Here is a 27,101-nt window from a genome sequence, read left to right on the forward strand (position 1 = left end):
GCACCACACACACAATTACAAATACACACTTCTATGGATGCACTCACAGAATGCAGTTTCTTAAGCTGGCAAGAATGTAATAAACAAAGAAGACTGGAGAACCTTAAGTGAAATCTCCATATATAAGTTAACACTGTTCATACACTGACTCACTACACCTCAGCCACATGCTTACTTCACATATTTTTAATTCATTAGAGCTTAGATGGTAACATATGGGTGCCTTCTTGTATATTCTTTACCAACTTTGCCCCTTGATAAGCTAAAACCAGCTATTTCAGCAGCAAGAGACCCTGGATATGGTAGCCTCCCAATGCCTGCAGTATGCATTTGGGAGGAGAAAGACATTTTTCTGTGCAGATATGGCTTGGCAGAGATCTGTGCTAGCAGTGCCCAAGGCAGTTCCATGGAAAGGATGTGATCCTTGAGCCTATCCAAACTGGGTAAATGAAAATTTACCATGTAGTGCTTTGTTAAATTAAGACACAGCCTATTAGAGAGTATCTTTGAAGTGTTCTGAAGGATTTGAATGAACATTAGCTTATCTTCACTGGGTCTTCTATAGCATTTAGCAAATACTGAAAGGTCATGCTGAAGGAGGAAGAAGGGGGAAAATTACATCTAATGATGAATTTTAACAAATAAGCTTTTCTTAAACATCCCCAAAACCAGGGCAGGAAAGATAATATGACTGTGGATTTAAAGACATCAAAAGCACAGTTTAAACTGTTTCAACAGTTTGCTGAAACACCAGGTAACAGAGTATGACAGTATCCAGAAATGATAATTACACATACAGACTGAATTCCACCCGCTGTGCAAGCTGTCAGTTACACCATGACACATATACAAAGGAAAACAGTAAGAACTGAATGAACAGCTGTACAGATTATAATTTTGGACTCTGGGTGCTTAATTCTTCTATCTGTAACTAGCAACACTAACTAAAATTAGAAATCAAGCTTTAAAGTGTGATCCGCAAGAGAACAACTCCACGTAGTGCATCACTGTCAGAAATCTAGTAGGACAAGCAAGCAGCTACTCCAGAGCTAAGGTGGGGACAAGGACACATCACCAGACCAGGATCCCAGTCAGAAGAGGGAGTTAGGAACAATTCAGTAAAGCAACAGCACTCTCTCTCTCTCTCCTGCCTCGACACTAAATGCCAGAGTCACTGGCATTTGAAAAAAACTCTACCTGAGGGAGAAAGTGCATTTAACCTACACAAACTTGAACACACAGAAGACAAAAATCAAAACTAATATCAAAAATCTTAGCAGACCATAGTACTATCAGAATTTACATGAGGATAACAAACTCACTCAAAGAAAAATGAAACAACCCCCCCTCCATAAACCCATGACAATTCCCACAACCCTAGGGCTGTTACTAACTCTGGAAATGTCACCAACACAGACAAATTTTTCTATTAGGCAATCAATTTCTCAGATCTAAGGGACTTAATTAAAAGTATCTCTGCTTATGCTAATCTGTGCTAGGGCACTTCTTCAACTAATAAATGTTAGCTTCCCAACATTTTAAAATGCCTTATAATGCTGACATGGTGTCCTTCAAAGACATGGCCTTGTTCCTTTTTAAAACTTCCTTGAAAAAACCAAAAACCCAACTATACTCATAGTCATTTTCCAGAAGGATATATTTTTTATAATTATCCACAAAGTCTCAACACCCCATCCCCCAAATTTCTATTTTTTAAGAGAATCTAGAGGCTAGGGATTTAGAATGTGTTCTTTCTACTTTCCTTTCAAAAAAAGCAAAGAAAACAAGTGTAGTTTCCCTTCGTTTGGTTGGAGGCCATCAAATCTAGGTTGCCTGTAGAGCTATGCAGGCTTTCTTTCTGAAATGTCACTGACCATGTTCAAACAGTTTCAGTCTATCATATTTTTCACTTATTTTGCTTAACTAAAGTTACCTCTGCTCTGCTTTCCCAGCTGTCTCCTTTCAGTCTAGAATCTGAATTTTGCTTAACTAAAGTTACCTCTGCTCTGCTTTCCCAGCTGTCTCCTTTCAGTCTAGAATCTGAATTTCTAGTTAAAAAAAAAAAAAAAAGCATTACCCTCCTCAAAAACAGTAAACCACAGGATACACAAAGCAACAGCTTTTTAAGTCCTTTTTGAATTACAAACAAATCTACTCCACCTACTTGTTTATTCACAGTTATCAACGGACTTGACAGCAAAATCTGCTTTAGTGTATTATTAACAGTGGTCTGTTGTCTGGTTCTCAAAATTACAGCACTGAGGATCTCCTTTTCTCAAAACCAGCATTTTAAAATAATACAGGGGATGTTTAGTGTTACATAAGAAGATTCATTATATTTGAAGGGTTTTTTTTTCAGATGTATATGACACATTTTAGTTTCTTAGATGCAGCAACCAACTTTGCAACAGCCATAATGTGTTTACCTCAGAAACCTGGCAGCTAAACCAACTGCCAGAAGACAGGATGAGTTGGTAACCTCCAGTACCACTGTCTGCATGTCAAAGAGGTTTTTTACTAGTCCTTTACCTCCGAACAAAACTACTGACTGAAGCCATGACCAAGCAAAGCAGTCTGCTTGTAACAGAATTAACACCACTTAAGGCCCTTAGCTGTCACTTCCTTTAAAAGGGTTACTATATCCTTGGATCAACTGCATATTTTACAACTCCCGTAGACTCAGCAAGGTTGTTTTTCCTTCAGAAGACTCTTAGAGAATATCACTTCTGAACTGAACTTTCCAGTTGTAATAAGGAAGATGCACTATTTTTGCTATTTACTTCTTTTTAGGAACATGATGGGAAAAAGATAAGATGAAAGGGAAGCAAAATAAGATTCCTTTTTGTGCATCAAAACAGTAATTAGTCATTTAAATATCTTGTGACTCGATGCCTGAATATTAAATCTCTTTGATTGCATTTTTCCCTAGGGAAAGTTATTTAGTCAAGAGGAGAACTCTTAGCTCCAAATACCTGTTAATTTAAAATTACATTTATGCAAAACTCAAACCAATGTTAGAATTCTATTTATAAAAAGTTATAAATGCTAATTCATACTAGTTGAAGACACCCTCTCCTCCAAAATCTTATGGACACTTTGCAATCTGTTCGTAATAAAACATCTATCATTTCTGTAATCACTAGGGAAGAAATCCTCCAATTCAAGTCTTCAGCTACAGAACACAAACTACCAACTTTCCAAAATCCTGCATGGCCTGAAGTTTGGGAAACAGAACACAGTAGGGTATTAAACCTTTGAGTTTTGCCACAAGTTAAGTCATAGAATTGGGCTCTCTGTTGCCAACACTAACATAAACTGAAGAGAAAGCTTTTTAGGGCAACAAGAGGGAAGGAAGAAAATTTAGCAAGTCTGCAGGAACAATATGGAACAATAAGGAACGAGAGTTTAATAGCAACTATTTTATGTGAAAAGGTCCAAAAAAGATTCAGAAGGACACCTGTGCTTACTGATGGCAATTTCTTTTGGGGGTGTGTGTTTGTGTGTGTACGCACATATTCAAAACAAATGCAGGAGCAAACTTCAGCTGTGGGAAGCATCTACTTAGTCCTAGAGCTAACCCTCAAAGCAAAATTTAGGAAACAAAAGCATCACATTAACCACAAAAACAGGTCTTATAATTAATGTTTAAATTTTTTTTTCTTGCCCATGACTACTTAGGTAGGACATACATGTCTGGGTTTAGGGAGACTATACAGAGAGCCCATGTCATTTTCTAGCCTGAAAACTTGTAACTGCCAGGCAAATGGTAAAAGAGAAAGACAGCAACCTGGCATTTCTACACATAAATGCATGCATGCAGTCTCACTCTCTTGAACTGAGAGATAAACTCAGCAAGTGCCATAACAAACAACAAAATTTAATATTCTGCTACAAGAGGAAATTAAAGGTGCTTTCTCTCATATTCAGAATCTACAGGTATCAATTCAGAACATATCTACTGTGCCCAAAAGAAACGCAAGCATCCTAAGCACTGCTACTTACCACTTAAGTACTCCTCAATCAACAAAGTTTTAAGCATCTTCACAAAAATAAACAGCACCAAAACAACCTGATAAAACCCAACCTATTAGTTAGAAAAGAAAAAAATCCCACAAAACCACTACACTTCAAAATATACATGTTATCAGATGTATAAAGCAACTTATGACTTGCAGAAGACTTGGAAATACCAAATTATGTTCAAATGGAAAGGAGTTATGTTAAGAAAAGCCTCGGAGAGTGGTTACTCTATGGACAACAACATGCAAAGTGCATTACTCTCTAGAAACCTTTCTGCCCAAAGACATTTCGTAAAAATTCACTGAGTCCATTACCTAAGAGCAATAGTGCCACAAAGAGCAAACTCCATCTAAAGATGATACCTTTCTTAAAAGAAATGTAACTCTAAGTTTGCTACATCTAGAAGTAGGAACAAGAAACTTTACAGCCTGCAACTTTCAAAGGACAATGAAATCGGACAACCAGAAAAATTCCGGACTATGAAATTCTAACCGAATCACTGAATATTCTGAGTTGGAAGGGACCCACAAGGATCATCGAGTCCAGCTCTTAAGAGAATGGTCCATATGGGGATGGATCCCACAACCCTGGCACTATTAGCACGCTGCCCTAACCAACTGAGCTAGTGTCACCTTTGTTCTTAGCACCAAATTTCAAAACCTGCTTACATAACTGTATTTCTACAGTACTTCCCTATTTGCTGTGCCTAATGCACAGATGGGAGAACTGATTATACTACGGAAATAATTAAAGATTTACAACACTGCAAATAACGCACTTCAGAGCAGAGTCTTCAACAGTAACAGTTACCAAGTGTTTTACCTTCAGCAAAAACAGCTACTGATTGTTTTACCTATCTTAGAAAGTGCTGAGTGAATGATTAAATGACCCTGAAGTTCAAAACGGTTTAAAGTTTCATCCTCCACTGAGACAGCAAAACCGAGCAGGAAGCGAGAGACTTCCAGCCTCCAACACGGATTTCCTTACTCTGAGTAGTGCTTCAGAACTGATTTTCGTGGGGACCGTCACGACTTTACTTACACCGCGCCTGTGTGATGGCACTTGCAGGGCTCTTAGATAAACCTAAACATAAATCCTTCCACTGCCCATCTCCGGCAAGGGAAAAGGAAAAGGAAAAGGCACAGGCCCCGCCGGGCCCCGCTCCCCGGAGGGCGGCCGGGCCCGCGCGCGCTCCCGCCGCCGCGCGCCCCCCGCGGCGCCGTCCGGCTCGGCAGCGCCCCCCGGCGGGGCAGCGCGCGCACGGCGCCGCCGCCGGGCCCCGTCTGCTCCTCGCGGCTGCCGCACCAGGCCCGGCCCAAGGACCGAGACACAAAATGGCGGCCGCCCCGCGGTGTCACGTGACCCCCTTTGTGCCTTTCGGGGCCCCGCGGAGAGGCCGCCGGTGGCCGCGGGGCACGAGCGGGGGGCGAAGGGCCCGCGAGGGAGCTCCGGGGGAGGGCGCGGTGAGGGACGGCCGGGCTCGGCGCTTTCCCGCCCCGGGTGTCCCCCCCTCCCGGCGGGCGGGGAGAGTGGGGAGAAGATGGCGGCCATTTTGTGCTTGCGCAGAGGCGAAGGTGGGGGCCCGGGTGCGGGGGGGATGGTGGGACCCGGCCGAGGGGGGGGGGGGGGTCTCACGTACCGACTCCTCTTCCTTCTCCATGCCCGTGGGCATCTGCGGCACGGCCCGGTTAATGGAGGCATATTCGGCCAAGTCAGGCAGGTCCTCGCAGCGGAAGACGGGCAGCGGCTTGGACGCGTCCAGCGCCCGGGCCCGGAACGACAGTTTGCTCATGTTAGGCGGCGATGGCGGCTCCGGCTGGGAAGGGGGGGGCGACAGCAAGCGCGCTCCGAGCTGAGAGCCGGACCCCGCCGAGCGATCTCATGGAGGGACCGGGGCTCCCCCGGCGGGGCGGGGCGCACTCCGACACGGGGCCCGGCGGCGCCCGCTGGCGCGGCTGGGCTGGGCGCTGGCTCCGCTCCTCCGCCGCTCCGGTTCCGCTCAATACGCCACGGCCAACATGGCGGACATTAAACCTCGACTGGCCGCCTCTTTCAGCCAACCCCAGCGCCACAGCCATTCCCACACTGCATCGCGCAGGGCGCGGGCACGGCGCCGCCCGGGGGGAGCGCGCGCGGCGCGGGCACGGCGGCGCGGGCTCGGGAGCGCGGGACGCTGCGAGCGGCCCGAGCGGGCTCGGGAGCGCGGGAAGGCTCAGAGCCGCCGGAGCCACATCGGGGCACCGGGATCAGGGGCGCAGTCGGGAGCGAAGGGAGTTTTAATCAGCGTCTGCGGCACCGCTCCGCCCTCCGGTTGCCGAGCTGTGCCGCGGAGCCGCGCTCCGCTCCTGCCGGGGTGAGGAAGTTGGGGCAGCCCCCAGCCCCTCACCCACGGGGAAACCTCCCCTGCAGCCGCGCCTGACCATGACAGCTCTGGGAAGCCTGGGCGAGAGGGGCGGGGAGGTGCCGGTTCCGACCTTTCCGGCCTCTCGGGGGCTAGACCGCGGCACAGCGGTGCCGGGCTCTGAATTCACCCCGACCCGGGAGGGCTGCGGTGTCCCCGGCCGCGGCCGGAGCGGCGCCCCGCGAGTGGGGGGGTCCGGCCGCGGGGCCGCTCCGGGAGCGCCCCTCGCCTCGGGGCCCGGCCGCGGCCCCGCAGCCGTCCGCCGGGCGCTGTCCCTCTCCGCGTCACCGAACCGAGCTCGCTAAATAAAGGGGAAATACGGGCACCTGCCGGAAAACGGTAAAGAACCGGGCACCTCCACAACGGCATTTCCAGCCCGTTTCTCTGAGGTTTTCAGAAACTTAGTCCGGCAGCAAAGTGCAGACTCGTGAACTGTTTTAAGCCTTGCGTGGACTTAGGTTATTATCAGTGACCCGCTCCAGCGAGCTCACCCCAGGCAATGGGTAGAGCCCACTTGAGCGTGCCTGATTAGGGAAGCTCGTTTACATCTCAATGAGTCGATTAAGCTGATGCACTATTCGGTTTAAGCAAGGGATCGGAAAAGCCGAGTCAGCCCGGTCTCGGTGCTCTCTGCGCTAGCCGCCCCAGGGCGTCCCAGCGCGGCCACAGGAACGTCAAACTCCGTTCCGGCCAGGCCAGGGCTGCAGCCGGCCAGCTAAGGAATTCTACGTGCTCGTGTTAGTCCGTGTTAGTCCCTGCACCAGCTTCTACGTAATCTGTGGTAAAATCCATCTTACCGAAGTTATGCTTAGTTTCATTTAAAATGCGAGACAGTTGTGTGTTGACTGAATTTAGGTGTTCCTCCACTTTTAATGCAAAATTTTTTACTGTCACACGAGAATTGGTAGACAGAACTTTGTTCTTTATCACATATTACTCTTGGGGAACAGAACTTTCAGAAATACGCCATAGATACAGAAAAAAAAAAAAAAGGAAAACCTTATTTTGCTTAGCAATTTTAGAAATCTCTATAATAGAAGAAAAAACCCTTTTTATAATTGCACCACCTCTTTAATAATAATAATAATAATAATAATACCACCACACTCTCCTCAATCTTAAGCCACTATTAGACACTAGGTGAAATACTACTAGATGCAGTTGTTAAGAGATGATTCAAGCCTATTATTTATATGATTGTTTGGCAAACCAAGCCCTGCTAGGTTTCCCAAACTGCTTAAACTGCCACTCATTTGGCTTCATAACTTCTCTGGGATGCTAAATTCTACCTGTACTGCAAATGGGTAATACAGTGGAAGACAGCTGCTAGGGGGAAGAGGCTGTTTTCGTTTTTTTTAAGGGAGGCTTGTTTGTTGTTTTTTATTTTTTTTAGGAGAGTGGCATGAATTAAAAAGTATCATTGTATTCATTTGTATTTCAGTAGTTACATCAGAATCAAATGTTTAAACATGCATATGACTTTTCACTCTAATTCTAAAGCTTAAAACACACACTAATTAGAAATATAATCCTAAAATAAATTGCCCGTAAAACATCTACACCCTTTTCCACAAATACTAAATAATTTAGTTTACCCAATTAGCAGAGAGATAAGGTGCTGAAAAAAAAAAGAACAAAAAATCACAATATGCCATCATAGATTACTGTTGACTTTAAAAATAAAATGAAAATGAAACACCTGACAGTTAAGCAAAAAAAAAAAGGCCATTAAGTATAATTCTCCACTTATACTGATGAAAGGAAAACAATACATAATGAACATAATGAAAACCAAAATACTGAAAATATCCTGAACTATAAATGAAGAATAATCAAGATCAAACTTATCCTTAATTGACCTTTGCATTTCTAACCCTGCCACAGGCTTGAGAAAAGTGCAGAGCAAGCAGAATGGACAATAACGTTTGGATACGGAGAGGACAGTGCATTAAGAAAAAGTTTTGGCCTGAAACTCTTGGACTCATCAGCTTTTATTGTTTTCCCAGTAAAAGAGATTGTGTTTAAATACTTTGTAGCAGAAGATGATTAGCCCTCAAAATTAATTTGCTAGTAAGATGGAAAGTGTGATAATTGAAAACAATGTGACATCAGCCCTGATGTCTGTTCTGTAAAAGATGGTGACAGGAAAAGGTATGGAACATAACCAGACTGACATTTTATCTTCCTTTTGGTTAGAAAACGCAGGTATATTTTAGGGGTTTTTCCATTTTGTAGCCTTTACCAAAATGCACACTTTACATCTGTAGATATCAGTGCTGCACTATGACAGTAGCTTATGCAGAATTGGTAAGTTTTGCATAGTGACCAAAATACTCTTTGCAAGCTCTCAGTAAAAGACCAGTAAGTATAAATTAATTTGTTGAACCTAAGTGCTATGTGTCTATTTTAAAAGCTGAGCTGTAAAGTAACTGAAATATAATGAAAAGACATTTAGAATTGCTATCATTATTGTTTTTTTAAACTGCTGAAATAATTTGGGACATTTCTTTAAGGCTTTATCTTTTTATGATCACAATTAAAAGGACAACTTAAGTAAAATGAAAGCACTTTGTGTATCAGATATGTAGCTGGTAAATATAACCATTTCAAAATACATTCCAAAGTACTAAATTCAGACTGAGCATTATGGGCAAAGATACAACTTGATCCATGCACCTACAGACGGGGGTAGGGGTTTCTTGTGCTCTCATCTAACTTGGGTTTGTGAAGCCCAGTAATGTAACTTCTATTTTGGTTTGCAAGTTCTGTGTGCTGTTTGACAAGTTGTTAGAAGTTTTGGTATTTAGTTAGCTTTATGGCTTAAAACCTCTCTGAGTTCAGGAAAGACTTCCAGTCACTTATTTAAGCATGAATTGTAGCCTTTGGCACATGGATTTAATATTGCTTCCCATTCTAGCAGCAATCATCACAAAAGTACTACACATGACGTGCATATAGGTTAAACCATGTCACTTTTGTTGCCTTTTGGCCTCAAGCATTTTGAATTTTAAGGATATAAATTCTAGGAGACAATTGTTCAACTTAAAAAAAAAAAGCTTTCTTAAATATTTTTGGGTATTTTTAATTAGGGTTTGTTTGTATTTTGTATTATACTAAACTATACACTGACTTTTGTATCCATAAATATTTGCAATTTTAATTTTTTTTCACTCTGTGACTACCTTACACCCTGCTTCTAATAACTCTTCATTTATTTATACAGCAATTTTGTTGACCTGGGTTTTTTTTTTTATGATTTTTTATTTTTAAATACTCAAAAGTTGAGTCCAGCAACCTCACGAAAACTAAGCTGATCCTCAAACAGATATTCCATGGAGCCATATCCAAAAGAGAAGGAAAAGCCATCAGCCAGCAATTCTCTTACTGAGAAGAGACAAAGCTAAGAGAGGAGCAGTAAAAGCTATTGCCAGATTTCTAGTTTTCCAGTGATAGCTAAACTCTTAGAGGTGGTAGAGGCAGTTGTCCATAGGAGGACTAAGAAGACTTCAAAAGGAATTTATGAGTAAGGATTAATGACTTAATGGTTTAGGATTATTATTTTACAGCCTCATCATTGTCCCTACATCATTTGGACAGATATGCAAGAAATGGTAAAATGGGTTCTGTCTGAAAACAGAAAGGATTTGATGGAGTTTTTTTAGTACTGTCAGAAGAGAATCAGTTTCCTTTATAGAGCTTGTTTTGGAGACTTAAGTTTTTATGTGTCTAGGAAAACACACGTTATAGTGGAAGTAGTTATTCTCTTAGATACAGTGGTGATAAAAAGACACAAATGATGTTGAGACTCTTCTGTCTTGAAATACATCTTTCCCTGTTTGAGTTTTAATGGATTCAGAACAGGTGTCCTAGGAATTGGAAGGGTTAAAAGTGACATGATTTTCTCCTTCGAATTTTCATTTTTTAACACATATCCCCTCTAAAATACTATGCTAGACACACCTTGAATTCTTGATTTAGTAATCTTTACTAACAAGTAATTTCACAAATTAATCGTTTAGGATTAAGTAGTAAGAAAAAAGGGAGCAAAACAAAATCAAAAAATGTTTGATTTTATGTTTGTTTTTTTTTTAATCTCTATCCAAAATATTTTGTATTCTGACATACAAAACAATAATAATACTAAAATCACAATTCATTATGTAAACACAATTTGAGCAAGGTGGGCTGGTTACCACCTCTGACTTAGGCATGGACTTCTGCAAACATCAGATTAAAACACATGAATAATCTCTGAGTCAAGTAAATTTAATCGTATAATTATATCCTGTATTATTTCTAGTAGAAGAGCCAGCAGAAGGGCAAAGCCCTTATGCTTTTCTTGCAAAAAAAAAAAAAAAACCCTAACAAACAACAAAAAACCCAAGCAAACAAACAAAAAAGCAAGCAAAACCACAACCAAATTTAAAATACCCTAAAACAAACAACCAACCAAATATAAAAGCCCTACCTTCTCCTGACAACACAATTGCTAGTTCATCAAAGAGCTAAGGATATCTAACTTTGATATTCTGCATAGTATAAGGTGGAAGGCTAAAAAGGGAAAACAGAAGTAGAGAAATTATAGCTGTAAACAGGAATGCACACTGTCCCAAATCCTTCAACTGACCATTAAGCTAAAAACAAACAAATAAAAAAACCCCCAACATCACAAACACACACAGCATCACTACATAAACCTCAACTGCCAGTGCTCACACCCCAACATGGGATAAAGGGATAAATTGGGGACAGGCTCTGTGCCTTTCATGACTTCAGAAACTTTACTTCTACCCTGCCTCTATGTAAATGCATATAAAATAGCAAATTCAGTTCAATAGGAAGACCTGAGTGTCTTACTATTACATGCTCTAACTTTTTAGATTTTTACCTTACACTTCCAAGATAGAAATCCCATCTTGAAAAATCATTTTAAGTGCTTCAGGGCTTCTGGTTAGTATGATCAAGTATTTTCAAACTTCAAAATTACATTGCTGATGTTAAATAATGTGGAGTTAAGTTAATGTGGAGTTACTATATAACTTTATATATTACTATAACAAAGACAAATGCTTTAATTTGCAGTTCCTAAATCAGAATGAAAGTAGGTTATCTGCTTCCCTCACACAATTGGGGAAAACAGTGACTTATATCTAGATAGGAATTAGCTTAGCTTCAGAAATCTTTTGGTGCAGGAAAGTACATTTGCGTCTTGAAATGAAGAGGCATTTCCTAACATATATGTTTTGATTGTTTTTATTTTAATGTTAGTGGGATGTACCTACCTACAATGTAAGTGAACTCCAAATTCCACATCAAATTAATACAAATGTGTTATTAAGTACCTTATACAGGCTATACCATCTTTACTTAACATAAATACATTTCACCAAAGAAATGAAAAAATTACAAATAACAGCTTTTGCATTTCCAAAGCTTGTTATTAGCTTGCAAGAACACAAATATTCTTTCCATTGTAGAAGTGAATTTTTTACACACTGTAGTTTGATTTATACTAAATTAAGCATGAGTGAATGTTATAAAAATATTGCTTGTCTTCTGGGATACAAATAATCATGATCATATTTATAACCCAATGTTTATATATAAAGCATAAATTAATAATGCTGCATTAGTGGGAAAAAAGGCTTAATGAATTAAGTTTGACTGTAAATATCCAGTAGAGGAGGCTAGTTCTGAATATAAAATTGATCAGATGAGACTGGAGATATCCTTATCTAAATATTTTTAAATTATAGCAAATGCTTAAAAGTGTAAAACTCTGATAGGATTAATCCGAAGAAAATGTAATTTCTGAGGTTTTTCAACATTTAGAGAGTGGAAACAACATGTGGGAGATGGGCAGATGTTGAGAGGGAAGTGTTTTGGTCTAGATGCAAACATGAAGTTGCCATGAGAAGAAAAATAGACAAATCACATTATATTATTTTCTCTGTCACTAATGTAGGTGGGATAACGGAAACCAGAAGTGCTGTGAATATCACTGGCATTTTCTTCTCACCTCCGCTGTGAAATCCCCAAATCTGCTGTTAGGGCAACCTGAGAAGCAGAGCCAAATGGGAAGTGATTTTCTCAAATCATTCAGGTTACAGGTAAGACTTGAACCCCCTCATCCATCTCTGACAAAGACACTCAGTTCCCATTCTCTTATTGTGCAGTGTGTCAGTTTTGTGGCTGTTCTGACATTCTGCTCCTCTGACCAAGAGAGCTCGACAGACCCCTGTCATTAACACTGGGGTTAATGTGCACCAGCCTGCCACTGGTCACAAGTGCCAAGTCTGCTGAGCTTTTGACTTATAAGCAACTCAAGAAGGGTGTTAGCATAAAGAAACACAAGCTAATAAAAAAAAAAATCAAGGGAGAATATGAAAGATGGGAAGGAAAACAGTTTCTCACATTAAAGTAGCTCATCTGGAAGTGTGCTTGACTAGATCTTCCAAATCCCACAGATTCCCACAACATCCAGTTTTTAACTTGGAAATTGATTCAGAGATGACAAAAGAAAGCAGAATACTTTCTTTTGGAATCTTCATTCATTATGTGCTTAGATGAATGTGGGCTAAACAGAAAGTGTCTATGCAGAGTTATCAGATGTATGTTTTCTCCCCTCTATTATCCAGCATGGTTTCTCCTTAAAAGACGCTGATTGCAGCACTTTTCTTGAATTGTGAATACACAAGCACTTTGTCTAAAGACATCAAGATCTTCTGCCTTGTGTGGATGCCTTTGAGACCATCAGAAATAACACAGCTGCTCTGAATTATAACCTTTAAAATTAAATTTTCTTGAGAAGAAAAAAATCTTAGTAATAAATCAAGTCAGAAAACATGCCCCATCTACCCCTGGTGTTACAGATGAAAAACTGTCAGGTGAAAGGACCCTTTCAAGAAGTTATCCTTTTAGTGATCAGGTTATGGCAGCACCAAGATTCTTAAGTAGAAAGGGATGCTGTGAAATCCCCAGATCTGAGTCACCTGATTTTTAAGTCTGTTTGAACAAACATGGAAAGCTCACTCTTATTTGCGTTAATGGATATTCCAGATGCACATCCCTGTGAGGCCAAAGGTCTTCCTTCCATTTAGTAATTTTCTCAAGGCTCTGAAGGAGAGTGAGGCTTAAGAGCCAACTTTTCATTACCTAAATCATGCACAGGTCAGTATTGGCAAACTCACGGGCATGGGATATCTTTGATTAAATGAGGGCATTCATATCTCAATTACTCACAGGAGGCAGATGGAGACCTGATCAGGATACATAGTTAAATTTAAGGTACAGTTCTTATCACAGCAGACATGCAAAATTTGGTTGTGTTTGTTTTCTTGTTGTTTTTGCTGTTGTTGGAGTCCTTTTGTCATTTTAAAGCTATGATTTACTTGATCTCTTTCTTTCCATTGAGGATTACAGATTTAACAATACTCATCTAAAGGTGAGTGAAAGAAGTTCTATATGAATGTATACAATACAGGGATTCTGATACACTCAGAAGCCCAACTTACTGTAAATCCAGGGAAATGTGAGTTAACACCACCTTACAGTCCCATTTCCCAGATCTCTAACCCAAGGAAAAATCAAAATGGAACCTGACAACAGGAAGACTTCTCTGGGAAGAACAAATCTGCTCACTGTTCCCTGGAATTCCTGCATTTTACATTTAAACATTATTGAGTAAAATCCATGAGGCAGTCCTGGGAATGGGGATGAGATCGAACCCTACCTTTTCTCTCTTCCTCTGGAAATCCCAGTGCTCAATGCATTGTAAAATCTAACTCATCCTTTTCCCATTCCCTAGCAATAGTGATCCAGGTTCTGCTCAACAACATAAGATGGCACATCATCATGCCCCATTTTCAGTCATTTGCTCCAAACTGGAATTCCCATGGACTACATTTAGAGCTCTTGCTATTTTTACTGGTGCTCACAGCAATAGACATTGCATCTGTAACTACTGTTTTCTGTTGTATGGTGTTGGTTGGATCAGAGCAATTTTCCATTTACCATCCAGGAGCTCCACAACAGCATCCCAACTCACTGCACAAGTAGTGAAGACTAGGACTCACATGTTATTTGGCAGTTCCCATCTCTCTGTTGTTTATATTGGGAGATAAGCAGAGAGAATAATTTTTAGCAAATGTACTGACTTCTTAAGCACTGCAATACCTTCTGACCACCAAGTTCAGGCTCTAGCTACTATTCGTAGAGACTCGATGAACAAATCTTCCTATTAAGGAAGTTTATAGTGTTGGTATTATCTTGCTCCTGGATAGTCCAGTGGTAACACAATAAACTGGAAATGTGACTTAGTGAAGGGTTTAAAGAAGCCCACAGGACCTGAAGCCACGGGTGTGTGGTCACATCTGTCCAAGGCATATTTTGTTGCTCACAACAGCAATACAGGAGTTACATTTCAAAGCACTGACATTCCCCCACCCTGTATATTTACTAAAGAATTTAAAATCTTGGATTGTCTCTTCACTGCAGCATGAATTAACTTGTGCTATTTTCTAAGAGAGGAAAAATATGAAGAATGCTAAAAGGTGGAAGGATGTGCTAGCTACAGCAGTTCCTCTGGCATATAGGATTTAGAGCAGATAATTTCATAACACCAAAAGGTCATGCAAATATCAGTCTGGAGGAGATATGGAGAGACCTAACTTTGTAGAAGACGAGTCTGAAGCAGGCATGTAATATACTGTCCTTTGTTCACTGCTGGGAAACAGGTGTTCCTTGAAGTAAGTTTAACATTAATTATTCATTGCTACAAGTTGATGCTGACAGGTATGATGTGGAGAAGTACAGCTAGCAAAGTTATGAAATAAGAAAGGTGAGGAGAAACAAGATTATGTCACAAGGTGTCCAACATAGAGATAGCCCCCCCACCTTTGAACCCTTGCTGGATCAAGGACACAATGAATACTTTAGAGCCCTCAAAAGATAGCCGACAGGAGTTCGGGGCATCAAGGTATGTTATCAGCACAGGAAACTGGAGAGCACAACATATGAGTCAATGAAGCAGGGGGTATGGCTTTTGTTTGAGCTGAGCCCCAAACAGCATTCTTCTACACCACCAACCCACTTCTGAGGAACTGCTTGCATGACATTTTGGTTAACTTTGGAAGCTTATTGTAACTGCCTGGCATCTACACATCTTGCACTAACTACTACTGACCATTTTAGACAGCCATTTTTACCGTGACTCTTACTTGGGTACGTAATACTAATAATATTAGTAAAAGTAGTCTCACCAAGGCACAAAGAACATTTTGGTCAGTCAGGTTGAATTAAGCTCTTGAAAAAGATTGGTTTATAGTATGATCCCATACTTCAAACAGTTTTAAGCCAAGAGACCCAGATATCTTACAAAGGTGTCTGGACTATATAGACTTTCTAGGTAAAAGGAAAACTGTATTAGGAGAAAAATACATTAGTTTTGGCACCTGAGAAAGGAAGCATATGTAAGGGAGAAAATTAAGAAACTTGCCAAAAAAAAAAAGTTCTTATGCTTTAGGTCCTGGAATTCCACATACTGGTATTTCAGAAGGAGCAGGTGGGGAAAACACAATAAAGATTGAGCTACGCCACAGAAATTACTCTTCCAGGCATTTCTGCAGAAGATGAAGGAGGTAAATTAGTTGCTAGCTTTGAGAGGATGCAAAATCTTAAACACTTCTTACTCCTTACTGGCAACACAATGGCTCAAAAAGGAAGGAGGAGATAGGTGTGAGAACCACTGAATTGCAGAAGATCAGCTCTTCACTCTTCTCACCTTACTATTTGATGGGAGTAAAACCAGACACTTGCATCACTTTGTAACTTCAAAGTTACAAAACCACAACCAAAGTTAAAGACTTGCCTCAGTTGAATGTGAGAGAGGGGAGCAAGTGTGAAGCAAGTTTCCATTCAGATTTCACGTTCTTGCTGACTTCACTGAGCTCGAACTGACTCTGAGCAGCAAGACCACAACACTCAGTTTGTTCATGGCCTGCATGCACAGGGTGCAGCCATAAGAAATCATCACTTTCATGGTGCAGGATAAGAGCATTAAAATACCTTCAAGTAAGCACCTCAGTTTATCATTTGTTCAATACTGTTGTCCATGGATGAGCACACTGAGCGTTGATCTAAATGATGTCAAAAAAGAAAAGTTGCATCAGAATTAAACAGCCCAGTGAACCTCTAAGATTGATAATTATTGTAATAAACTCAACAACTGGCACGACTTCTATTGGCATAAACTGTGCCCAAAATGCCAACCTTAAATCCTAGTGATCACGTCTCAGAAATGGAAATGTAGGATGGCCCAAATCCACGCTTTCTAAGAGGGTTTTATGTCTTGATATTTGTCCTCAAGTCTAAGAGTTGTACCAGGACACCACAGAAGTAAAGGTCAAACTGTGCTGTCATAGGCCACCAGGTCTCTGCTCCAGCCAGGAATCCATAAAAACAGATCTTGTCTGGCAGAGCAGAGATAATAAAAGTTGGCTGCTCTCTTGGATATATGTTTGTTACTGTTAGGAGGTTGCAAGATGTATTTTACCTAAGACAGAAGCAAAATTTACCTTCTTTTAAAAAGGAATAATGAATAAGAGACCATTACAGAGATCTACGGAAGTTGTATATCAGTTTCCATAAAACTGATTAACTTAATGAGCAAACTCTTTGAACTGATATCTAAATGCATTATTGAAGATTTAAACATTCACAATAAGTTTAGAGACTGTTTTGAACTGCCTAGTATTTGTCAAATTTATTCTTTGAAAATACTGAAGACATTGAAATGTAAAATAGATGTAAAGGCCTCTAAAATTATCAGCTTTTATCACTCTAAAATAACAGGCACATTGATTCCTTGAAAAGGTGTTAAATTTAATGTCAAATTTGTTCCTGAACCTGTTGAGTTTCCAATATATGCTCTAATCATGGGCTTGACTGTGTTTTCCCACCCATCTTAGAACATTAATCACTTCTGTTTTCTTACACCTAATATGGATGTTAGCAGAAAGCCTTCTAATCCTTTTGTACTTAGAACCGAGGTGATCTGTAGGTTGTAACAAAAGAAAACAACACACATTAACATGTATCTTTGTATAAAGACATGTAAAATGCATGCTCCACTTAGCAACAGGAAAGAAATAACCCGCCCACCTCAGGTGAATCCTCTTACAATCTGAAGGACTACATTAGGTTTTTCCTTCTTTTCAACCCCACCTTCATACACAACCCAGACTCCTATAGACCTCATCAGGAGATTTGCATATGCAAGGAGGAGAGCGAGGAGGACCTTAGGGCTTCATAACCAGCCGTGGATGGACCCTTTAACTTCACAACAAGCAAACAATGGACTAGTTGCACAATAAGTGTGTGCCAAAGCCTTCCATATTGGCTGCAAAAAATAATTTTAAAATCTTTCATCTGCAACCACTGTAAAATCATTTTGGGGGTGGGACCGAAGATCTTATCACTGAGGAAAACTGGACCCTAGGTATGGGATTGAAAAAAAAAAAAAATTAAGGATCTGCTTCATTACACAAACCAGCGAAAGGGTGAGGTCATGCCTCTGCCGGGCCATAGTTCATGCGACACTACAATTTTCTAGAGATCCAATTTCATCGTAATTCTAACTATTTTGCGGTTACTTTTGACACAGAGAAAAGGAAAAGATACAATAGATCAACCCGTGCCCCACCTTTCTCCCTCCGGCCCCCTCCGCCTTTAGAGCCAGGGACACGAATTGTTTCGGAGCCCCACAGCGCCACCAGCACAGAGCAATGCAAAACAAAAAAGATCTCCCACCGGGTAAAAAAAAAAAAAAAAGAAAGCGCCTAGAAAAATGCCAAAATTTACAAAATGTCTCCCAAATGTACCTTCTTGGAAGAAAAAGACCAAACAAACCACTCAAACACCACCCCCCCCCCAAAAAAAAAAAAAAAAAAAGAACAAACAACCCAACACCAAGACATCTAAGTGAAGTGTGGGGAAATAAGAACCTTTATATAACTAATGCTTTAAGCTAATTATCACAAGAGCTGGAATTTGTAAATAAAAAGGTCACTGTTTAGTAAGAGACATAACTTAATATAAACCCTCTTATGCCCATCTCCACCTTCACCATACCAAGGGCAGTTTTCCCCCTTACTTTAGACCAAAGTAATCCATCAAGAGCCATCACAAATGGCATTGTAAACTCTTTTAGCTACCATCAGACCATACAGTAGCAACATAATATGCTTCTTTATACACGAGAGCTGCATTATATTTATATAGACAGTCACATATTTGGTCCTGGATCCGTTTAGTACGTGGTAAAGAATTCCCCCCTGCCCCCCCGCCCCAACAAAAAGCCAGAACCAAAAAAAAAAAAAATAAAACCCAAGTCCATCTGGAAAATATTTGAGTTCTTATACTCATAAACTGAAGTTAAATTGTTTTTAATCTTCTTGTGTATAAAATTTTAAAGAGGAAACAAAACTGACTTCAGTAATTGTCGCTATTAAGGAGACACCGTTGGGTGGGATTCACATGAGATCAAAGCTATGAAAAATACAAGACTACATTTTGTTCATCAACACAACGAAAATCCTTCACAGCACTAATACACGCCAAAAACCCGCAGAAAGGAATATTTTTGGTTAAAACCACAAACTTACCTTCGAAGAAGGCAACCCTTGCAAAAGGGCTGTAACAATATGGACTGCATACTCGCTCTCCTACAACCAGCCACCTCCATGCTGCAAAGGGCTTCCCGAACATCCTTAAAATATTTCGCAAATGCAGAAAGTGAGACTTTTCTTTTCTTTCCTTTTTTTTTCCCCCTCTCCTCCCTCTCTTCTCTCCTTCCCCTCCCCGTCACCCCGCCAGGATCGCCGGGCGAGGAAGGAGGCGGCTTCCCGAGGGTCGGCGGGCGATGCCGGCGGGCGGCCGCAGCCGGGGCGGGGGACCCGGTGCCGCCGGGGTCACAACTTTGCCGGGGCTGGCGTTGGCTCGATGGGCTCCGCGGGCAGCGGCGCCCCCGCCCGCCCCGGCGCTCCCCCCGCCGCCGCCTGGAAATATGCAGTGTGCCATTTTACACCCGCCTCTGGAGCACACAGGACCAAAGTCTAGCGCTGGTTTTCGGTGACACTGCAAAACTACGGCTCGCCCCGCGCAACCCCACGCCTCATCCTCCCCTCGGAGAGAGCAGCTGCCTCTTGAGAATTAATAAAGAAAGACAGTTGGACAAAATAATTCCAAGACTTCGCCGTTTTCCCTCCGTCCCTCCCCCCGCCCCCGCCCCCACTCCGAACCCCGCAGCAAGTTTGTGCCGCCCGGCGCATCCCTCGGCCTCCCCCCGCGGCACCCCGCACCCCCGCCCCGCCGGGCTCCGGCAGCCTCGCAGCATCCGAAAGAGCCAGTCATGCCTGAAACAAAATCCATGATTCCTGGAAAGTGGGGAGGCTTGAATCCCAACAAATATTCAATTTACTTACAATTAGAAATACCTACCTTATGAAAGGACTAAATTAACACTAAATTCAACAGATACATCCGTTACGGCAGGAATAGTTTTTCCATAAATACTGTTTTAAAAACCCCTCCTTATACTGACTGACAGAATTCTACCATGCTGCCCACAAACAAAATGGCTGTGGCACCGAGTTTTTTGGTTCCTCCCACTGTGCCTCCCCCTGGCCTCCAGGAAGTGGTAGAAATCCAAAATAAAATCCGCACGAAAAGTACAATACATCAGCCAAACTCCGCACGGCACCGCCAGACAGCATCGGGAGGGAAGCACATTCACCAACACTGTAGTTTCTCGAGGATTTTTATTGTTTTTAAAAGGGCATCAATCACTGGGAGTTTACATCACTGTGTAATTTGAACTTCCTGCTTTACATATTTATAAGGTCTTTCACCTATCTTGGCAGGCTTTCAAATTAAGTGGGTTGGGAAATTTGATGCTGTGGCTCTAGTTTGTGAGCTGAGTCAGGTAGTGCCTGCTGGAGCTCGGCTCTGAAAAGACGGGCAAATTCTGACACTTCCCTGTTCAGTGCAAGAGAAAATAATCCCCCTTGCATATCACAGTCTCGTCAGCGAGCATGTAGGCACCAAGAGGCCCCTGGAAGGAGGATTCTCCGCGGAAACTGAAATTCAGGCCTCTTGCACATAAATACACGCTTTGTAATTTTGCATTTGTGTTTCACAGCAGTCTCTCTGAATCATGGTCTCTGTGGAAATAATCTTGGATTTTCTCTTATTATGACCCCGTTTAGTGTTGCAGCCCTTTAACTTTTGCGACATTCACCTTTAAATAAAACTAAACAGGAAAATATGACATATTTCTACTGGGGATTATGATAAAGATGTCACTACGTGGTCCTGTATCTGAGCCACCAATCTTGCCAGGCAGTAGCACAACTCCTCTTGCACGCTGCCTCGTGGGCTCCGTAGGGGCTGATTCATTTCCCGTGAGAATCCTTTTCCTGCCTTTAGGAGGAGTTACAATGGAGACAGGCTGTCAGACCTGCCGAGCCTGATCCAGCCCTATATTAAAAGACTTGAATTAATATTCTCACCTACTGCTATTCTAAACCTTTGTCAGAGGCATTGAAAAAGCAGTGGAATTGGTGATGCTTTTTCTGAACCACCTAATATTTCTAAGTCTTAGATTAAAAAAAAAAAAAAAAAACAACAAAACAAAACAAACAAAAACAAAACCTGCAGATAACTTGGAGCAAATTTTCCGTTGTTGTAATTTGTTTGTATTATCATGTTATCTAGCAGCCTTAATCCTGCCTGAACTGTGATTATCATGTTATATTGTATAGGATTATAGGGCAAAAAGATAATTCCTGCCCTGAAGAACTCAAAAAGTATAAGACAAAAGACAGCAGATGGCTATGGGCAGATGAGGGAAACAATGAGACTGTATTGATCAGCAGGGAAGGCACAGTTTGCAGCACACCATCAGTCGAACTCTTGTTTCTGTGTGTACTTCATGGTGAAGAAGACATAAGGTGGGATTTGCTGAGGAAAATTAATCAGGTTTTGTGGGTGTTGAAAGAAAACTCCAGCAAGAAGGACAACATGGAAGAAAGCACAAAGATGTTTGAAAAACCAGCAGGTGAACTACAGAAACCTAATCAAATCTGCATTAATCTTTGTATAATGACAGAAAATAGATAAGGAGAAAGTAGGCTATTGAAAGCATTGAAAATTCAGACACAAAGCTTATGTTTGAGACAGAAGAAGCAAAGAAATGATCCAAAAGGTATAGCAGAAAAATCATAAACCAGGCCTGCTAGCAATAAACAAGCCCTAGGAAAAAAAGTAGACAGTAGTTCTCATTGTATGGGCCTGAAGAGATGTAGCACAGTTTTTTAGGAAAAAAAAAGTGTTGTTCTTAACTGTGAGTTTAGGGACTCTGTGTTGATTGTCTGCACCTCCCTCCTAGTTTGTATTTAGTGAACACTTAAGTCCTACTCCTGGTGGTAGTGTTTAGTGTATGTATAGTAAAATGCGGTGTCCAGCCGGCAGGAAGAATTATGTGCAGGACTCCAATGATTTCAGAAGGCTAATTAATTACTTTATTAAACTATATTATACCATAACTTTATTACACTATAACTTTATTACACTAACAAGAACTATCACTAACTAACGGACTAGAAAACCTGTGACTCTCTCTGCCCGAGAGTCCCGACACACACGTGGATCCAATTGGTCCATGAATCCAAACACCATCAGCGGAATCCAATCAAGCAATCACCTTGGGTAAACAATCTCCATACCACATTCCACGTGGGCACAAACAGGAGCGGTGAATGAGATAAGAATTGTTTTGATTCTCTTTTCTCTGCTTCTCTCACAGCTTCTCTCCGGAGAAATCCTGAGAAAACTAAGTCTCTCTCTGTTCAGAGGGCATGTGAATACCACCTGTATGGATACCTGATTACTAAAGGGTCCCCTCAAAGTTGTTAATGTGAGTGGATAAGCACATAGGAAGGTTGGGACCAAGCTGACCTTGCACACTGGGAGGGTTGCTTCTTCCATCACTTATTTTTGGAGAAACCTTCATCTGCCAGCAGTGCCCTGTAGGTTACTGCATGCCTTACACCAGCACAGCTCTGACAGAGCCCTCAGATACAAGGTGGAGGGGCTCAAAGGACTCTGGTTTAGGGCATAGCTACAGCCACGACAGCAAATCATGCTTTGGAGGGGAATGTGGTCCATAGGCTCAGAGCCTTCTCAGGACATCCTTTACTATGTTGCTGTAGTTAGTTGCTATGCTATTAAACACTTTTTGCTTTATTTTCTCCATTTGCAGTAGTAGCAGGCACATATTTTCAAATTCTTTGTACTTCTGTACAAAACACCTTAGATAACTTTGCATTTACTGTGAGGCTCTTAAGTCTGTTAGCTAGTTGTGCTACAGCTTGGGGTTAAACACTGCACAGTAAATAACCTCAAATAAGCAAAGCCTTGGTGAATGTCTGTGGAATTATTGTGGTGTGGCAAATGTGAAAGAATTTGGCTGGATTCTTTTGTTGCAGGCTGAACTGAACTGCAACTGTCCCAAATTTCCTTCAGATTTGGAGCTTACTAGTGCTGTAGATAAGCTGATGTGTAACTGTTTAAGCCAGGGTTGTTTTCTCTCATGTTGGATATCATCATCAGTTTTAACTGAAAACAGTGTATATCAAGTGTTAAATGTTAAGAATTGAGATAGGGATTGAAATACACGTTGTGACTGGTTTTTTTAAATTTGGATAAGTTTTCCAAGAAAAGTTGAACCATATGTTCCCAGGCTTTAAGAATAACCCCTACTTGACTTGATGTCAAATTTCCCCAAAATTCTTACAGCTCAGAGTAACCGAAAAGAGCACCATCACCCATTCTGCACTTTTTTTTTTTCAGCTTTGTCCACTGCTTGGTGTGAATGTTTGCCTTGAGATTTTGCTCAAAAACTGGGAAATAGAATATCTGTGCAGGAGCAAAGAAAAAACCAACTACATTTTAGGATTTAGACTAACACCACAAAAAGTGGCTAAAACATCATAGCACTCAAATAACAGCTCCTTACTGAAATTAGAGAAACTACTTTTTACATTCTGCTTGCAGTATATTTACTTTTATTATTCTTTATCTTTCATTTGCATTAATCTTTATCTTGCCCATAAAGATTTAACTCTATTGCCATATTTTCCAAGAAGCTCTCTATCTCTACCTTTGTAATAAACAAATTACACTGATCTCCTTCTGACAATATTTTCTTGATGTGAAGTGAATTACCAGTCCTGTTAAGTCAGTAAAACATTAGATAGATAGCAAGTGCTGGAGGTTATCAAAGTGCTCTTGCAACTCATATGTAAATCATAATTTGTTTTCTTTCATAAAAGTGGCATTGAATGTTTTTCAGTTGAAATCACCAAATGCATAAATAGTTTGCATTTTTATTCAGTACGTAATGTTCTCATAGCTGCATAACTGCTCTTGAAGAACCAAAAAAGCTCATTTGCTGTAATGTGGAAAATACATAAATTATAGCAGAAGAATGGATTATTGATGCCTGACTGTATTATAAAGGAGGACACCGGCTCCCCTAGCTTAATTCTTTCTTGACCCAGGTCAGATATTTTTTAAAAAGCATGCAGTCTTGACTAAAAATGCATAGTGGTAAAAGAATCCACAAAATCTTCACTAAATTGCTGCAGTGATTACTTGACTCACTTGAAATTTAACTTTAAATCACACACTTTTTTACATATTAAACCTCCTCTTTCCATTTCTCTGTCCAAGTCCAGGTTTTGTTTGAGTATATCAGACTCACAAAATGTTACTGTTTGTTAGGGATTTTATGTGATTTTAGTACTTCTCTAGTTTACCAGTAATCTTCATGCTCAATATTCCACACACATCAGAGATAAGCACAATATGCCAACGGCAATGACTCTACTTGCCAACACTAAAGTAACTCCTTGTATTTTTTATGCATATCCCAAAATTTTATTTGCTTTCTTGCAGCACTACCATTACAGATATGCCTGGTTTGGTAAACCCTCCCATTAATAACTATATCCTTTGCAGTAGTCTCTTTTCAGTCGTATCATCTCCCTGCTTCTCTCAATAGGACTTAACATTGCTCTCAGAATTTAACTTTTGCCCCTGCACAGATACATGGACCCACCTTAAGTGGACCCCTACTTGGGCCTATCCAAAGCCTATCCAAATTACCTTTTACCAATAACCCATTCACTGCAGGTTTTGTCTCATTCAAACTCCACAGCACTGTGAGCATCAGAAAGGATTCCTTTCCATGTTACTCTTACTTTAAGCAGTGTTTGCATTTGATTCAGACACAAAGTTTTACTGCTGACTTTGTTTCCTTGTGCTGGGACGCTGTCTTCAAATGCTTTATGACTGGACCAAGAGGATTTAAAACAGTGTTGTCACAGGTTGGTATGTCTTTCACTCTTCTCACATCACAAGTCCTGCCAGTGGCAGTTCTCATGGTTTTAGGATGATGTTTGGCGGCAAAAGGTGTGGAAAAAGAATGAAGTAAATTTAAGTGGAAAAGCAATTTGTTACAAAAGTATGTGTAGGTCTTCTGAAAATAAAAACCAGAAATAAACCTCGAGAACATCTGTTGCTGTTGGCTGCCAAGGTATGCCACACATCTTGGAGTATCGTTTTTCTTCCCTTCCTGTTTTTTGTTTTGTGTATTTGTTGATGACCTGAAAGTACCTAATCAGACCCCCTGCACAGACTGGTCATGTCATAATCTACATATTTTTATGAATTAACAATCTTCTTAGGTTTTGGAATGTATCTTCTCTTGAATTGCTATAGGACTCAAAGTATGTTGTCCTTTCAGAATTAAAGCTATATCCATATGACAAGTCCGATATGATTATATAATTATTAAAAAAAAATGTAGCCACCCCATGTTGGCACAGATGCATTTTGAAAAATTCTCCTTTTTTAGCTGTCTAGTTGGTTGAAGCTGATGGGGAAATACTGGGTGTGATTTCAGAATAAATCAGAAAAAAATCCAGAAAAAAAGAAAAGCCCACTGTGAAAGCTTTCATTTAACTTAGCCAGCTAATTGATTGGTATTATTCTGTGCACTGTCCCTGTTATGTGCTGATATTTGAAACAGAGTCATATAAGCTTTGGTCCTGAAATTTTAAGCAGATCCTGAAATTTTATGTGGAAAGGTATTCCGTGTCTTTAATCCAAGCACTGGATCCTCACCCATGTGTTAAAACTGATCCTGAATAAATACTCAATGCTATGTTTGCAAGCACAACTAACTGTAAAAACATCTTTTTCACTTGCTTTCAGTCCTTTTCTGTGCCTGCAGTGGCTCTTGTGAGAGCACTGTTCCCAGACTGCAGGACAGACCTGTTGCTACTCTTGGATTATTTAAGGTGTGCTGTGCCAAAACAAGGGAATGTGCAATGGTTGCTTCTACTTTACTGGTTCACTGTGCTGTTTTCTCATACATTCACCTTCTGATAATTAAGGGAGTCTCATGGATTTTATTAGATGAGCTACTATTGGAGACCGTTTTCCCATATGATTTATTGTACCTAGGAAATTCCAGCTGAAACACCATGGATTCAGATGAGGTGAATAATGGCTGCAGTCCATCTGTGTTCCGCTGACTTGCCTGTTGACTGGTTTATGTGCTCAGCAGATTTTATCTGTCCTTTTCTGAATTCACATTTGTCATTTAGAATAAAGGGCCACTGTTGCAAACATCTCAGAGCTGTTCAGAGTCACCCTTGGTGTTCACTTTTACTGCTGCTGCAAACAAATGCACCATCTGTGTGGCAAAGGCAGCGCTGTCACAATTCAGTTTTCTTTTCTGAAATGTTCTGATGCTGGTGACATAGTGAATGGAAGGCAGTTTTGTCAGCCAAAGCTTGATGAGCATTGGAAGGAGGATATCAAGGGGAATTTAAGAAAAGCCTGTATTTGCATACAGATTTGGGGATATGTAGGTCTGAGATGTCCGAAGCAAAGGGCTTTACAATTCCAGATTCAACAAGACTATGAACTGCAGTCATAAAAGCTTTGATTTCTCCTCCTGGTTTTTAAATAAGTTTAGCCTTCTTATATATAATTTTATTTTGGTTTGTGCACATTTTACTGGGGAGCTAAAAATCAGGCAACATAAAATCTGGTCAGCAAGCTCAAGGCAGTAATTGGTCATCTCATCTGAAATTCCAAGATGCAAATGATAAGGCATTAATCATTTTAAGATATTAGAATACAGTGGCAGTTTTTTCATGCCATTATTAATTGCTGTTGGAAAGCAAAGTGGTTCAAATACATTCTCTGGTATTATTACAGCATCCATCATATTCTCAAATATGAAACTGCCTATTTGACAGGTCTGCTCTTCTGCATTATTATTATCAGCTGTAATATTTCAAACCACTCAGGGACAAATACTAGACTTGTGACCTATTTTTTACCTAATTATTTTAAAATTCTTTCTTGTATCCTAATTTTGCTGATTAAATATTCTTTGCTTTTTAAGAATCTTGTTGGTCCTCTAGAGATTCTGACTTACAGTATGTATTTACTGGCAATTTCTCTATTTTTAAGTTTAAACAATGTGTTTATGATTAGTCTTTTTATTAACGTTAGAAAATCTCTGAAGACTAAGCTGACCAAACTT

At 40.7% G+C, this 27,101-nt stretch overlaps 1 protein-coding gene and 1 long non-coding RNA gene across 8 annotated transcripts in view; one reads left to right on the plus strand and one right to left on the minus strand.

Moving 5' to 3' along the window:
- EPC1 (enhancer of polycomb homolog 1) overlaps positions 1-20,060 on the minus strand; it is a 65,066-nt gene extending 45,006 nt beyond the window's left edge. Inside the window, exons 1-2 of one of the 7 annotated variants that reach the window (XM_068173176.1) lie at positions 19,919-20,060; positions 19,084-19,187 (exon numbers count right to left, since the gene is read on the minus strand). Coding sequence is in view for 6 of the 7 variants with exons in the window: in XM_068173145.1 (XP_068029246.1) it covers positions 5,660-5,812 (153 nt within the window). In the remaining variant the exon portion in view is untranslated. Of the gene's footprint in view, positions 1-5,659; positions 6,192-19,083; positions 19,188-19,918 lie in introns of those variants that run through there. The other 6 variants (XM_068173145.1, XM_068173161.1, XM_068173154.1 and 3 more) reach the window with 6 other exon arrangements.
- Positions 11,458-20,039, plus strand: LOC137462636 (uncharacterized). The gene is made up of 2 exons (XR_010993739.1): positions 11,458-12,531; positions 19,295-20,039. It is a non-coding gene; the product is annotated as an uncharacterized lncRNA (long non-coding RNA).
- Positions 20,061-27,101: the final 7,041 nt, after the last annotated feature.

The sequence above is a fragment of the Anomalospiza imberbis genome, chromosome 1 (assembly GCF_031753505.1).
Source record: "Anomalospiza imberbis isolate Cuckoo-Finch-1a 21T00152 chromosome 1, ASM3175350v1, whole genome shotgun sequence".
NCBI classification, from domain to species: Eukaryota; Metazoa; Chordata; class Aves; order Passeriformes; family Viduidae; genus Anomalospiza; species Anomalospiza imberbis.